This window comes from Musa acuminata, chromosome BXJ1-3 (assembly GCF_036884655.1).
Source record: "Musa acuminata AAA Group cultivar baxijiao chromosome BXJ1-3, Cavendish_Baxijiao_AAA, whole genome shotgun sequence".
In the NCBI taxonomy this organism is placed as follows: Eukaryota; Viridiplantae; Streptophyta; class Magnoliopsida; order Zingiberales; family Musaceae; genus Musa; species Musa acuminata.
This window is the reverse complement of record NC_088329.1, coordinates 32,805,001-32,818,346: the sequence shown is the minus strand read 5'-3', so window position 1 is coordinate 32,818,346 and position 13,346 is coordinate 32,805,001. Positions and strand designations below refer to the sequence as shown.

General features: G+C 39.0%; 1 protein-coding gene across 3 annotated transcripts in view; it reads right to left on the bottom strand.

The window, feature by feature from the left end:
• Positions 1 to 12,500: 12,500 nt before the first annotated feature.
• LOC103978381 (OPA3-like protein) overlaps positions 12,501 to 13,346 on the bottom strand; it is a 3,005-nt gene continuing 2,159 nt past the window's right edge. The window contains exon 4 of one of the 3 annotated variants that reach the window (XM_065129032.1): positions 12,501 to 12,849. In XM_065129032.1, coding sequence (XP_064985104.1) covers positions 12,760 to 12,849 — 90 coding nt within the window. In that variant the 3' untranslated portion in view covers positions 12,501 to 12,759. Of the gene's footprint in view, positions 12,960 to 13,346 lie in introns of all 3 variants that reach the window. The other 2 variants (XM_009394156.3, XM_065129037.1) reach the window with 2 other exon arrangements.

Here is a 13,346-nt window from a genome sequence, read left to right as displayed (position 1 = left end):
TGGAACCCCCCAAGTGGCACAGGGCTAGATGGGGCTTTCGTATAGCAGGGACGGTGCTGCCTCTCGCTTCGCTCGTTGTCCGCCGCTCGCCGCTCGCTCGCGCAGCCAAAAATGGCCAGTTTTGGCCTGTTTTTGGCCTGTTCTTGCGTTGCGCGGTGACCGTCGTGAGCGGAGCAAAATGTCAGCCATCTCAGCACCCACTCTCGGGTCACACCTACACGAAGCACCGCTCTAGGACAGTCCATCGCCTAGTAGCTCTCGAAGTCCACCGACTTCGCTAAAATTAGTACATCGTTATCTAGATCCCGGGTCTCTGCCCCTACTAGCACAATCTCTACTGTGCACCGCTTCCTTCATGACAACTTGAATGGCAACACTGTGGTATATTCTTCAAGAGTACCCACCTTCGTGTCCTCTTGCCCTATGTCAAGGCCTTATGAACCCAACTTTGCTTTCGCAAGTTGAGTTGCCTTAGTTCCTCCATCAAATACTTCTTCAAGATAATATGTATGTGCCTAAAAGCTCCCTTCATCTTTGGCACTATGCAAGCTGAGTCTACTCCATCCGAATGAAGGACCCATGGAACGATATGATCCTACTCTTGCCTCTGCAAGAGTTCATGTCCTTGACCTCTGTCCAAGAAAAACTCTGTGCCTCCGCTCCATGTTCCATCTTCTATGTCAGCTCCCTTTATGCGAGTTGGGTACGTCGCCAAGTTACACCGAAGTTGCTTCGCTCCTCATTTTGCATTGAGTTGATGGTAGCCCTCGCGCCCACCATTCCACAGGTCAGCCCTCCATTGAGTCCGATCTCCATATTGACTCCAAGTGTGCCTTCATTTGTGTTGCCTTGGGTCGCTCCTCCATATAATCTCACAATGCATTCCCCCAACGCATTATCTCAAGCGAGATCATGCGATGACTTCTCCCCACTCGCTCAATCTATTGAGCTTTGTGGAGTTGTTTTAAGGTACTCCTCCTCAACTTGTGTGATCTGTTGCACATAGTTTTCCCTCTCGAGAGTCGGGACTTATCCCTCCTAGATATCTGTCCCGTTGGAGCAACTTCTCTTTTCGCTTCCTTCTATCTGAAAGTTTCGGAGACCGCCATCCCCTTAGACTACTCCATCTTGCTGAACAAACTGTCCATTGTTCTGCCTCCCGTAAATGCACTTGCTAGATTGTGACTCTACGTCAATGCAGTCCCCGCTGCACCACTCAAGGCCTAGCAACATGCTGAACTCGCTGAACACTTCAACCTCCGACGAACATATCCTTCTCATGCCGAAGAGAAAGTTTCAATACTTCATGGTGCCGAGTTTCGGTCACCTTGGGATGGCCATGAACACTTCATCGTCCGCATGCAAGCCCTTGCATGAGTACTGAATTATTCAAGTTAGCAATTCCCCTCACCTCTTTGAGCTTTGCACAACTCTTTCAGTTGCTAAGCAACTCATTCCACCTTGCATGGTCTCATCCTTTACCAAGCACCTCGCTTGCCTTGAGCACTATCATATATGGTTGTCATCGTCGAGCTGTAGCTCGAACTCAATCATCCCAACCTTTATGTGCTATGAGTTCTTCCAAGCTTGCTTGTCCTTGTGGTGCCTCTTATGTGAAGGGTTGGTCATTCATCTGAATGTTAATCTCAAATACCCGCTCCTCTAAGCAACTCCTTTTGCCTACATCTTCATGTCCATTTTCCCCCAAACGGTCGTGTGCTGGCTGCCCTTAATGTAGCCCCGCTAGGTCCCCCACGTTTGCATGTCAAGTGTTTCTATGAGTTCTTGTCCGGCTCTGATACTATCTGCTAGTCATAGGTGTCCAATAAGTCAATCACGTGAGTGATGACACGTGTGACTTAATACAGAATCTTTTTGCTTATTATATTTTGGCATATATCACTTTATAACAATTGTATATATGCACATATATATATTGTGATGTCTTTGGATTTGTGCAATGGGAATTGGATCGTGATGAGATCACGAAAATGAGATCGATTCACCTTTAAACACATATCCGAAATAATCTCGGTCATAAGTTACTCGAGAGGGACATCGTGATAACCGGACAGACTGGTGTGTTGTATACCCGTCCATATGATAGATGCAGCTAGTCTCATAACTGCTCGTGTAGGGACACTAGGGATACAGTACAGGTGCTCATTGGAGAATGAGTTCACTGATTGATCCGCTTATGGAATGTTGGATGGTTGATGATGCCTTATTGCCAGACAGCGATTCCGTAATCCTAGTAGTATATCTGGTCCTTAGACTTGAGATATCAAGGATGTCCTGTATGAGTGCTCTACTCTTTGATACCAGACTTATAGGTTTGGCTGTCCCAGATCTAGTACAGTTGGTCATTGGGAGTGGTAGTGAACCTTACGAAGGCTATTGAGTGTCGATAGAGGATCATCCACTCTTGGCGTCATGAGAGGAATATCACATGTGTTCTTGCTCAAACAAATCCCTGGCCAGGATCATTCGGGTTGAGAGAAAAGGAGTTCTCCGGGAGAATCCGATTAGAGCGAGACTCGAGTAGAAACCTTATGGGTCTGACAGCGCCATGCTCGATATACGATCTCTGGGATATTAGATGGATGAGAGACCATAGGTACACGGTAATTGAGGACAGACAGGTCCAATAGATTGGATTCCCCTGTATCGTGTGGGGACTACGACGTAGTGGTCTAGTACGTCCGTAGTCGATGAGTCGAGTGAATTATTACAAAGATAATAATTCACTGAGTGAGAAGGAGTTCTGACAAGTTTGACTCACGGCCAGCTCGATATTGGGCCTAGAGGGTCACACACATATGGTAGGCATTGCGATGAGTAGAGGTTCAGATATGAGATATCCGACGGAGCCTTTATCTTATTGGATATCCGATAAGCCCATGAATTATTGGATCCCATGGACGAGATCCAATAAGAGCCCATGAGAGAATATTGGATAGAGATCCACTAATTTAAAAGGCTTGGGTTATTGGATACAGATCCAATACCCACTAGGGGAGGATCCATTAGGGTTTGACAAGGGACCTCTATAAATATGAGGGATTCAGAGCCTCATAGGCTAGAGCCTCATAGGCTAGAGCCTTTGCTTGCCTCTCCTATTCTCCTTCCCCTCTCCACCTCAGAGTAGGCCTGGAGTTTTGAGGAGCATCGTCGCAGCCCTGCTGTGTGGATCACTGCTAGAGATGACGCTTGACCTCCTTCACCCTCTCCTAAAAATCTGCAAGGAAACAGGGATATATGATCTCCCTAGGTAACACAATCTACTCTATATGCAGTTTTTCAGTTTCGCAGATTTTGCGCACCAATCTTCGCACGACGACGAATATCTCTTTGGGAATCAAGGATTTTATTTTCTTGTTCTTCCGCTGCGCATGTGATGTCGCCCCAAAATTTCCCAACACTATCTATCATAGACTTAGCTAGTTTTGCCTAAGTCGTGCGACACCCTTGTATGTCCGTACACAAAGGTTAGCCTCCCCAAAACCTCATATGATCCCTTAAGACCTACAAAAGATAAAATGGGTTAGAGAAAATGCCTCACTCGGGATCCACAAGCAATCATTTCAGAAAATACTTCATAGCCAATGCAAATTATAAATAGACTTTACAAGTTTTGAACGGTTGCACAACAAAGGGTCCAAAATGGTCCATTACACACCGAAAGAAAATAGGGCTGCTAAGCCTACTACTAGCCCTTTTCTTTATATATTGTGCAAAGCATGAACAAACCAAAAGACACAGACATACATAAGCATTATATCGAACACCCCATTTATAATTTTGTTCGTGATAATATGCTGAAGTGTTAAATCAAGCTCTGGTCGTAAAAAAATTGGATAATGAACTATAATAAGCAAAGGATCAAAAGCGACATTTTAGTATTGCACCATCGTCATATGAGGGATCACATTCTGGACCCTCAAAGAAAGGCAAGGGCTAACAGTTTGGGCCCCAACAGGCAAGAGCTTCTAATAATCAAGTCGTCATAAGATGCTATTTCTATGGGAAGATATATCATGTTTCTACCTCATGCCCTATGGGACAACATGTATGCTTTTATTATCAACAATCGAGGCACATGGCGAAGGATTGCCCTCAAAAGCAACATCAACGCCAAGCTCCACCCCAAACAATTGGACAACAACAACTAAGACCCATAGAGGGAGGTCAAACGAGAGTCTATATATTGACCCACCAAGATGCTGAAGTCTCGGGGTATATTATTAAAGGTACCATCACACTCTATGGTATGCCTGCATCTATACTTATAGATTTTAATTCTACACATTCTTTTATATCACTCTATTTTGTTATGAAACTGCATAGGAATCGTGAAATAATGAGTAATGCATTAATCGTAGTAACACTAGTTGGAAACTCTTTGATATTTGATTAAATATATAGAAACTGCATTATTACTATTGAAAGTCACGAATTGCTAGTAGATCTTATTCTACTAGAATTTCAAGATTTCGATGCTATCTTGGGTATGGACTGCCTTTCAGAATACCATGCAAGTGTCAATTGTTTCTAGAAGACTATTACTTTCTCACCCCTAGATCAACCACCTTTCAAGTTCATTAAAATTCAAGAAAAGCTCCCTCATATTATTTATGGGATGTTAGGGATACTTGGCCTTCATTTATGGAGAAGAATCTAAGAAGCCAGTATTAAAGGACATGCCCATTATACAGGATTTTCCAAATGTTTTTCCTGAAGATCTATTTGTACTACCACCAAACAAGCAGATTGAATTTACAATTGATCTTCTACCTAGCACTACACCTATTTCTAAACCCCCGTATAGAATGGCACCAATTGAGTTGGAGGAGTTAAAGAAATAGATCCAAGAGCTTTTGGACAAGGGTTTTATTCGACCCAGTGTATCACCTTGGGGTGCCCCTATCCTATTTGTGAAGAAGAAAGATGGATTCATGCGACTATGCATCGATTATAGACAACTCAACGAAGTGATCATAAAGAATAAATATCCTCTTCCTCGAATAAATGACATATTTGATCAACTTCAATGTGCTTAGGTATACTCGAAGATTGATTTAAGATCCGGGTATCATGAAGATAAGGGAATGAGACATATAAAAAATTACTTTTAGAATAAGATATGGTCATTATAAATTCCTAGTAATACCTTTCGGACTCACAAATACACCGGCTGCCTTCATGAATCTCATGAATAGGATGTTCCACCCTTATCTTGATAAATTTGTAATTGTGTTCATTAATGATATCTTGATCTACTCCAAAAGAAAACCAAAGTATGAACACCATATTAAGATAGTTCTGGAAGTCCTAAGGTAAGAGAAACTAACATGCCAAATTAAGTAAGTGCAATTTCTGGCTTAATGAAGTTATGTTTCTCGGTCATATAATTTTGAGTGCTGGTATATATGTTGACCCTCATAAGATTGAAGTTGTGTTAAAATAGAAGTAGCCTTATAATGTTTTAGAGATTAGAAACTTCTTGGGTTTGGCTGGATACTATAGAAGATTCGTAGAAGGCTTTTCAAAAATAGCAGGATCCTTGACCAAGTTGACACAAAAGAATATAAAGTACGTGTGGGATGATAAATGTCAATGAAGTTTTCAAGAATTGAAGAAAAAATTAACTAATGCTCCTATCTTGGTGATTCCTTCGAGGGGAAAAGGTTTTATAGTGTATAGTGATGCCTCACTACAAGGGCTTGGTTGTGTTTTAATACAGAACGAGAGGGTAGTTGCTTATGCGTCTATGCAATTAAAGCCTCATGAAAAAAATATCATACTCATGACTTAGAGCTAGCAACTATCATTTTTTACTGAAAATTTGAAGGCATTATCTCTGTGCACAAACTTTTGAAATCTTCATAGATCATAGGAGTCTCAAATATATTTTTACATAGAAAGATTTAAATATGATACAAAGAATATAGTTAGATTTTCTAAAGGATTATGATTTTAATATCAACTACCATCTTGGGAAGGCTAATGTAGTTGCTGATGCCTTAAGCAGAAATACCTCTATTCTAATTTATCGGAGACAAATAAAGGTTTTCTTGCATGTCTAATGACATAATCATATTTGGTAGAAAAGGTTAAAGAATGTCAGAAGGAAAATGCATATCTTCAAGATAGCTCAAGGATCTAGACCTGAATTCCTCCAAGCTGAAGATGGTTATATTACATTCCACAATCGACTTTGTGTTCCCAAAAGCCATCCAATAAAGATGCAATTATTAGAGGAAGCACATAGATCAAAATTCAATATTCATCCCGAGACTACTAAGATGTATTAGGATTTATGCCAAAACTACTGGCGGCATGGTATGAAGAGAGATATAACAGAGTTTATTTTTAAATATCTAATATTGAAGGTAAAACATTGAGTACCTATGGAAAAATTGCAAAGGATTTCAATTCCTGAATAGAAGTGGGAGCAAGTCACTATGGATTTTGTGATAGGATTACTCAATACTAAAGGATATGACATAATTTTATTGAATCTCGTATTTTGATGATGAAACCAATTAATAATTATATTTATATTTTAATCTACATTTTGAGTGACGTAGGATGCTTCGATCAGGATGAGACAATTAAAGCAGGAAAAATCATATTGTGCCGGAGGAACATGTCAGAAGATTGGACGTCGGGCCGATGGATCGGTCGACGTATCGATAGAAGGCTTCGGGCCATGGACTCGGGCAACGGGCCAAGAAGAGCGGGTATTGTGCCAAGGATATCGGAGTTGCGGAGTCAACTGGCCGATTGGGCAATAGGCTGCAGAAGAGGACGATGCGCCGAATAATCGGACGAAACATCGAGGGACTAATGACATGCCGAACAACTTGGTTAATTGCTTAGGATTAATTGTCTCGATTGAAGTTTTGTTTTACATGTGCAGGATTAACTACGATGGAAATAAAACATGCAACAGGAGTTGCACCGGAGTCAAGACTATGATCACGTTAGGAGTTCAAGAGTTCGACGGAAGTCCGGACGGTCGTCGGAGGTTCTATGGGAACAAATCCGAGAAGTCCAGGAGCTTGCCAAAGAAGCTCGTCCGAACTCGCCAAGTGGATAGTCGCAAGTCCAGGAGTTTGTCGGAAGTCCGCCGGAGCATCGCCGAAGGTTCGTCGGATGCTCGTCGGAAGTTCGCCGGAAGCTCGCCGGAAGAAACGATTGACGCACCGGAGCAAGTTGCAGTAAATGTCTTAAGAAATATTATAGTTAGCATATAGATTAAGTTAGGAATGGGAGATGATCCCATTAACTTAATCTGGGGGCAATTGGGCCCTTGATAGACCCAAATTGGGTCGAATGGATCAACCCATTCGGACCAGAATTCCTGCCAGGCGGTGGCACCGCTAGGGTCGGCGGTGGCACCGATAGGGTTGGCGATGGCACCGCCCAGGAAATGGTCTCCCAGGAAAGCTGGGCGGTGCAACCGCCTAGGTTAGGCGATGGCACCGCTTGGGCTTAGTCTCCGAGTGAGACTGGGCGGTGCAACCGCCCCTGTCAGGCGGTGGCACTGCCCAAAGGCTCAGTCTCCGAGCTGTCAGGCGATTGTACCACCCCAGTCAGGAGGTAGTACCGCCAGGATCACAGAAATCTGAGAGGTGACATTTTTTAGCTCCAAATTCAAACCAGTTTGGGGCCTATATAAACCCCACCCTTTTCTGCATGAAAGGGCGACCAAAGGCACTGAAAATCTAATCTTACTCTGTGATTTTTAGAGCTCAAAAGTGTTGTAAAGGCTAGAAGTTCTCCTCCCTCTTTTCTTCCAAGTTTTGATCTTTCAAGAGATGAGAGAAAAGTTTGTAAGGGTTGTCTCCTAAGCCTGTCAAAAGGAGTGAAATTGTAAAAGAGTGGTTGGCCTTCGCCTATTGAAGGAAGGCCTCTAGTGGACGTCAGTGACCTCGTCGGTGGAGGAAGCCAAAAGTGGATGTAGGTCAAGATTGACCGAACCACTCTAAATCTCGATTTGCATTTACTTTGAGCATCTTATCTTTACTGCAAACCTCCTCGGTAGCTTACTGTCTTCTGCTCATTTACGAACGTGTTTCATAGTTAAAGTATTTTCCGAATCGGCGTTAAGACGAAAATCGATTTTATCGTACGAACATCATATTTCAGTTTGCTCTTACATTTTGATTTCCATCATAACTGCAAACTGCCTTTATATATTTGCTTTAACTGCATCTCGCTTGATCACAAGTTAAAGTGATTTACGAATCGGCTTTCATACCGAAATCGATTTTATCGTACGAACGTCGTATTCCAGTTTGTTATTACATTATGTTGTCTATCTTAAACTGCAAACTGCCTTTATATATTTGCTTTAATTGCATCTCGCTTGATCACAAGTTAAAGTGATTTATGAATCGGCTTTCTTATCAAAATTGCTTTTATCGTACGAACGCAGTTTTAATCGTCGAAAGTTTTCCACTGCACTAATTCACCCCCTCCTCTTAGTGCTCTTGATCCTAACAAATTTAAGTAGTAGTAACAAGGATTGAAATATTGTACCATACCGAAGTTTCGACCTTCTCTCGGTACGGTACTATACTGTTCGATATATATATATATATATCGTCTGGTAATGAGAGGTTCGCATATCGGTTTACTATTGGATAGGTACGTTCCGCTCGGCATTCAAAACTATATACCTTAAGTAGTAGACATATTTACTAAATCTGCTCACTTCCTCCCTATTAACAAGAAGAATTCATTGGATACACTTCCTCATTGTTAACAGGAAGAATTTACTAGATAAACTAGTAAGCTTATATATTAAGGAGATTATTCGATATCATAGAGTGCTAGTTAGCATTATCTCATGTAGAGATCCAAGGTTCACCTCTAAGTTTTGGGGAATTCTACAAAAAATTTTAGGCACACGGTTAAAATTTAGTATAGCTTTTCACCCCCAAACTAATTGTCAATCTGAAAGGACAATACAAACTCCTAAAGATATCTTTAAGAGTATGTGCTTTGGACATTGGTGGGAGTTGGGATATGCACTTACACCTAATTGAGTTTTCTTATAACAATAGTTACCACTCTAGTATACAAATGACTCAATTTGAAGCTCTTTAGGGAAGAAAGTACAAATCACCTGTATATTGGGATGAGGTAGGAGAACGAAAACTTTTAGGGCCTCAATTAATTCAAAAAGATGTTAATAATGTTCGAATTATACGCCAAAGATTATTAACAGCTCAAAGTCGTCAGAAAAGTTATGCAGATCGAAGACGAAGAGATCTAGAGTTTAAAGTTGGTAAGCACGTCTTCTTGAAAGTGTCGTCAACCAAGGGAGTTATGAGGTTTAGTCAAAGAGGGAAGTTAGGCTCTAGATTCATTGGCCCATTCGAGATCTTATAAAAGGTCGGGTCTATGGCATACAGATTGGCATTGCCCCCGGCTTTGGCTAACATCCATGAGTGTATTTAAATCTAAAGAAACCTTTAAAGAGGATCGAAGAATTCTTTAAAATCTTTAGATAATATATCTTAATCCAACAATAAGTATTGTTACATTAAAAAAAATTGATAAATATTTTCAAACTACAAAATTTTCAACATTTAAGGAATCAAAATAAAAATTTTTATTTTCCAGAAAGGTAAGGAAACCTACCTCTAGTCAACCGGATATAACTTCTCGTTCCTCCTATTATTGGGCTCGGCTAGGTGAGGAACGAAGGAGAGAAATCTCTCCCTTTAAATAGGAGGAGGTGAGCCTACATTAAAGAAAATTTATCTTAGTTTTTATATTTATTTAATATGAATCATTTTTATTTAATATACTAACAAATATGATATCATCATATTTGGAATATTTAATAGTCATTTCCTAATTTGCAATAGCAGAAATAAGATTAATATTTCCTAAATTATAATAGTAAGTAAGGAAATAAAAATTGATTTCTAAATTAAATATTTGATTTGATTATATTTCTCTCGTTTTAAAGAAAATTTGGTCCCAAATTTAGCTTACCTTAATAGAATAGGTAAGGATATTGCTCTCGCATATATTCTTTTCTTTCCCATGTTGCCTCTTGGTCTGAATAGTATTGCCAATAAATCTTTACCAAAAGTGGCATCATCTCTTAGTTGTAGAGGTTAGTAAGATATGACATGATGGATCCTTGATATATCTCTAAAGCATATACACATTTTGATGTATCTCCTATAAATAGCTCCTTTGGATGAGCATCTATATACTTCCATTCCTTGGGTAAGGAAATTTCGGAAGAAGGTGCATCCAAGTTGCTATTTTGAGGAGGAGGTTCATTTAAATTTAAATTATCAAAACCAAGATCATCATCAAAATCATTTTTCTTTAAATTAAAATTTTCATTAAAAACTACATGAATAGACTCTTCTATTACTAACGTTCTTTTGTTAAAAACCCGAAAAACCTTAGAAACGGAAGAGTAACCAAGAAAGATGCCTTCATCGTTGAATACATGATATTTAATTTTTCATATTTGGACTAGGAATGTTATTTCCTTGTATTATAATTTACTTTTTAATCTTATTTGTATTAAAATATACTATGAGTAGTTCAAAAAAATATTTTTTAATCCTTTAATTATTAAAAATTTTATTATTAGATTATAATATATTATCTAAAAATTTTTATCCCTTTTAAAATTTAGAATTTTATTGTTTGATTAGATCACATTGAAATTATTTATGTGTATTGAAAATATGATTTCTAATTTATATTAAATTAAGAATATCATTTTTCTTGTATTAAAGTTTATCTTTTAATCTTATTTTTTAATCTGTTATTATGTTTTAATGTATTATTGTTAATGAATATATATTGTCATAATTCAATATTGATGAAATTGGATAGGCATAAGGTTAGAACAGTCCGCAAACTAGGCTCAACTCATAGGTCAAGCCACAGCTCATTGGCTAGACCCAATCAGCAGATTAGGCCCAACTTGTAGGCTAGGCCTAACCCGCGAGGCAAGCCCTAGCCAGTAGGTTAACCTTAGTGCAACATGGGCAATCATATGCGACACATATAATCATAACATGGGCCAAGGTTGGTCCAACCTACTGTGGTGCATGCACACTTATGTGCAGTGCACATGACCAGTATATGAGTCGGCCTAGCCCAGTCCAATATTATGTAATTGTTGGATTTGAGCTCAAACGTTAATTGAACTAAACTAGACTTGATTAGTCTAGATCAATTTATGGTGATTCCGAATTTATTTTACTTATTCAGGTCAGTTTAACCTAAATTGAACCAAATCTAGTCCAAATTATACTAGTATAGGATGGTTTTAGACTAGTTAAACGAGGATTAGAGATCAGTTCGATTAGGTTCTAGTAAATCAAGTTCAATTGGATCGATTGAACTATGATTCAAGTCAATTGAGGGCTAATTTGTATTATTTGATATTGATGATATTTGAAAGAGATATTTTAAATATGTTATTTCATCTCGATATAGACATGACCAATGTGAGATTATGTTATTTCCCTATCGAGGGCAAGTAAGACGATTCCCCTCAAGGATTAGCAGGCCGTCAGATGTGACGACTAGACGGTTCCTCCATCCGCTATTGAGACGGACGTGTCCCCACTTTGGCGAGTAAAGGATACCACTCTATCCGCTGTTGAGAGTGCGATATGAGTTTGTCTTCATCTGCTGTTATGAGAATACAAACTCATCTCTTAAGATAAAGTCTCTCTATCCGCTGTTGGGGAGTGCTCCTTCAGGTATTTGATATATGCCAATAAGATGATTAATTTTTTATCATGTATTCATTTTGAGTTGATTTTTGAGATTCCTACTCGGCATTGTTGAATTTTCTTTGTTTTTTATTTTCATAGCAGCCTCCCACTAGTACTAAATCATATTCCAATGGAGAATAGACCTTCCTCTATCGCTAGATAGAACTCCATGGAGAACAGATCTTCCTCTATCGCTATGTTTACTTTTTCACTTATGATTTGACGAATAAATGAATTATAATAAATATTTATAGAATAAAGATGTGATCATAAAAAAATAAAATCCGTGACAAAAATAAATTGTAATCTCCCTTATTTTCTTTCTTCTTATTTATAGTTGGCCAAAAGAATTTGTAATCTCCCTAAATGTCTCGAAGTCGAGTACCAATCGTTCGATCAATAGGTTAGAAAAGACGATTCATTTGCAGCTTGAAATGTAAGAAACTGTATGTTCTTTTCTTGGTGAAGCTAATTGTGGGTATGTTTTCATTAAAGCTATTTGTTAAAATAGCAAATTGGACATTGTTTTGTGTCTATGTAAAGATTCTGTTGTGAATGCTTTTGTTCCGCTGCAATTTCTGGAATCATATTTTGGGTGTCATGAGGAAATATATCCATGGCAATAAGATGCACAAATAAATTAATAATGCATGATGATCTTAGTAAACAGGTGGTTGTTCTAATCAATTACCACAGAGAAACCAGTCATAAATCATCACAGTCATATCTAACGATATGTTTAATCTTGCGACAAGAGTTATAAATATCAGGAATAAGCCTTCACTTGCTCAAATAATCTGTTTATTCTGAAAAAAAAAGGAAATATAAATCTATAAGCAGAGTTGAAGAACATGACACAATCTTTACAGGAATCATTCAAGTTCATCAAGCAGCTAATGTTGGGTTTACGCTTTTGAGAGATTCTTGGCCATGTGGAACACCAAAAATGTTTAATAGGCCTCGTCCCCTAGCAAGGTGCTCTAATTCATCGAGCTTCACCTTGAGTAGCTCCAGTTCTTTGGCCACTTCCTGCTCCTTTTGCTTCATGGCCTGCGAGGACATGAGACGACGTATGCTAGCAGATGAAAGCATATGAGTTACAGCTGATCAAACTGAATAGATTGGACAAGCGACACACAAGGGTGGTGTCGGGATCAGATATTCGGCAACCAGCCTCTTGTCGGGCTGCAAATAAAACTAGGCGATGAGATGACAGCTGACTCGTCGAAAAAGTAAAGGAAAGAATCGGTAAAGCTGCCCTTATGTCCTTCTTAAAGCTACGGTTGGGAAACTCTGCATAGTCAGCCAATTGGTCTACAGAGCTAATTCCTTTTTAACTTTGTCAAGCGTTTAAATCAAGTTCAGTAATAGACATTGGATCAAAAAGTAACTGAAGAACATATTCAAGATTGATCTTAAGTTTTAAATCCTGGAAGCAACCAAGTAGAGCCAAGAAATTATGACAGAAACATATATGCTTGGTTATGTATGTTCGGTTGCATGAAGGACGGAATAATATAACATGAAAATTTTATATAAGATGCTTTAATTTAAAGTGAGCAGACGCAAATT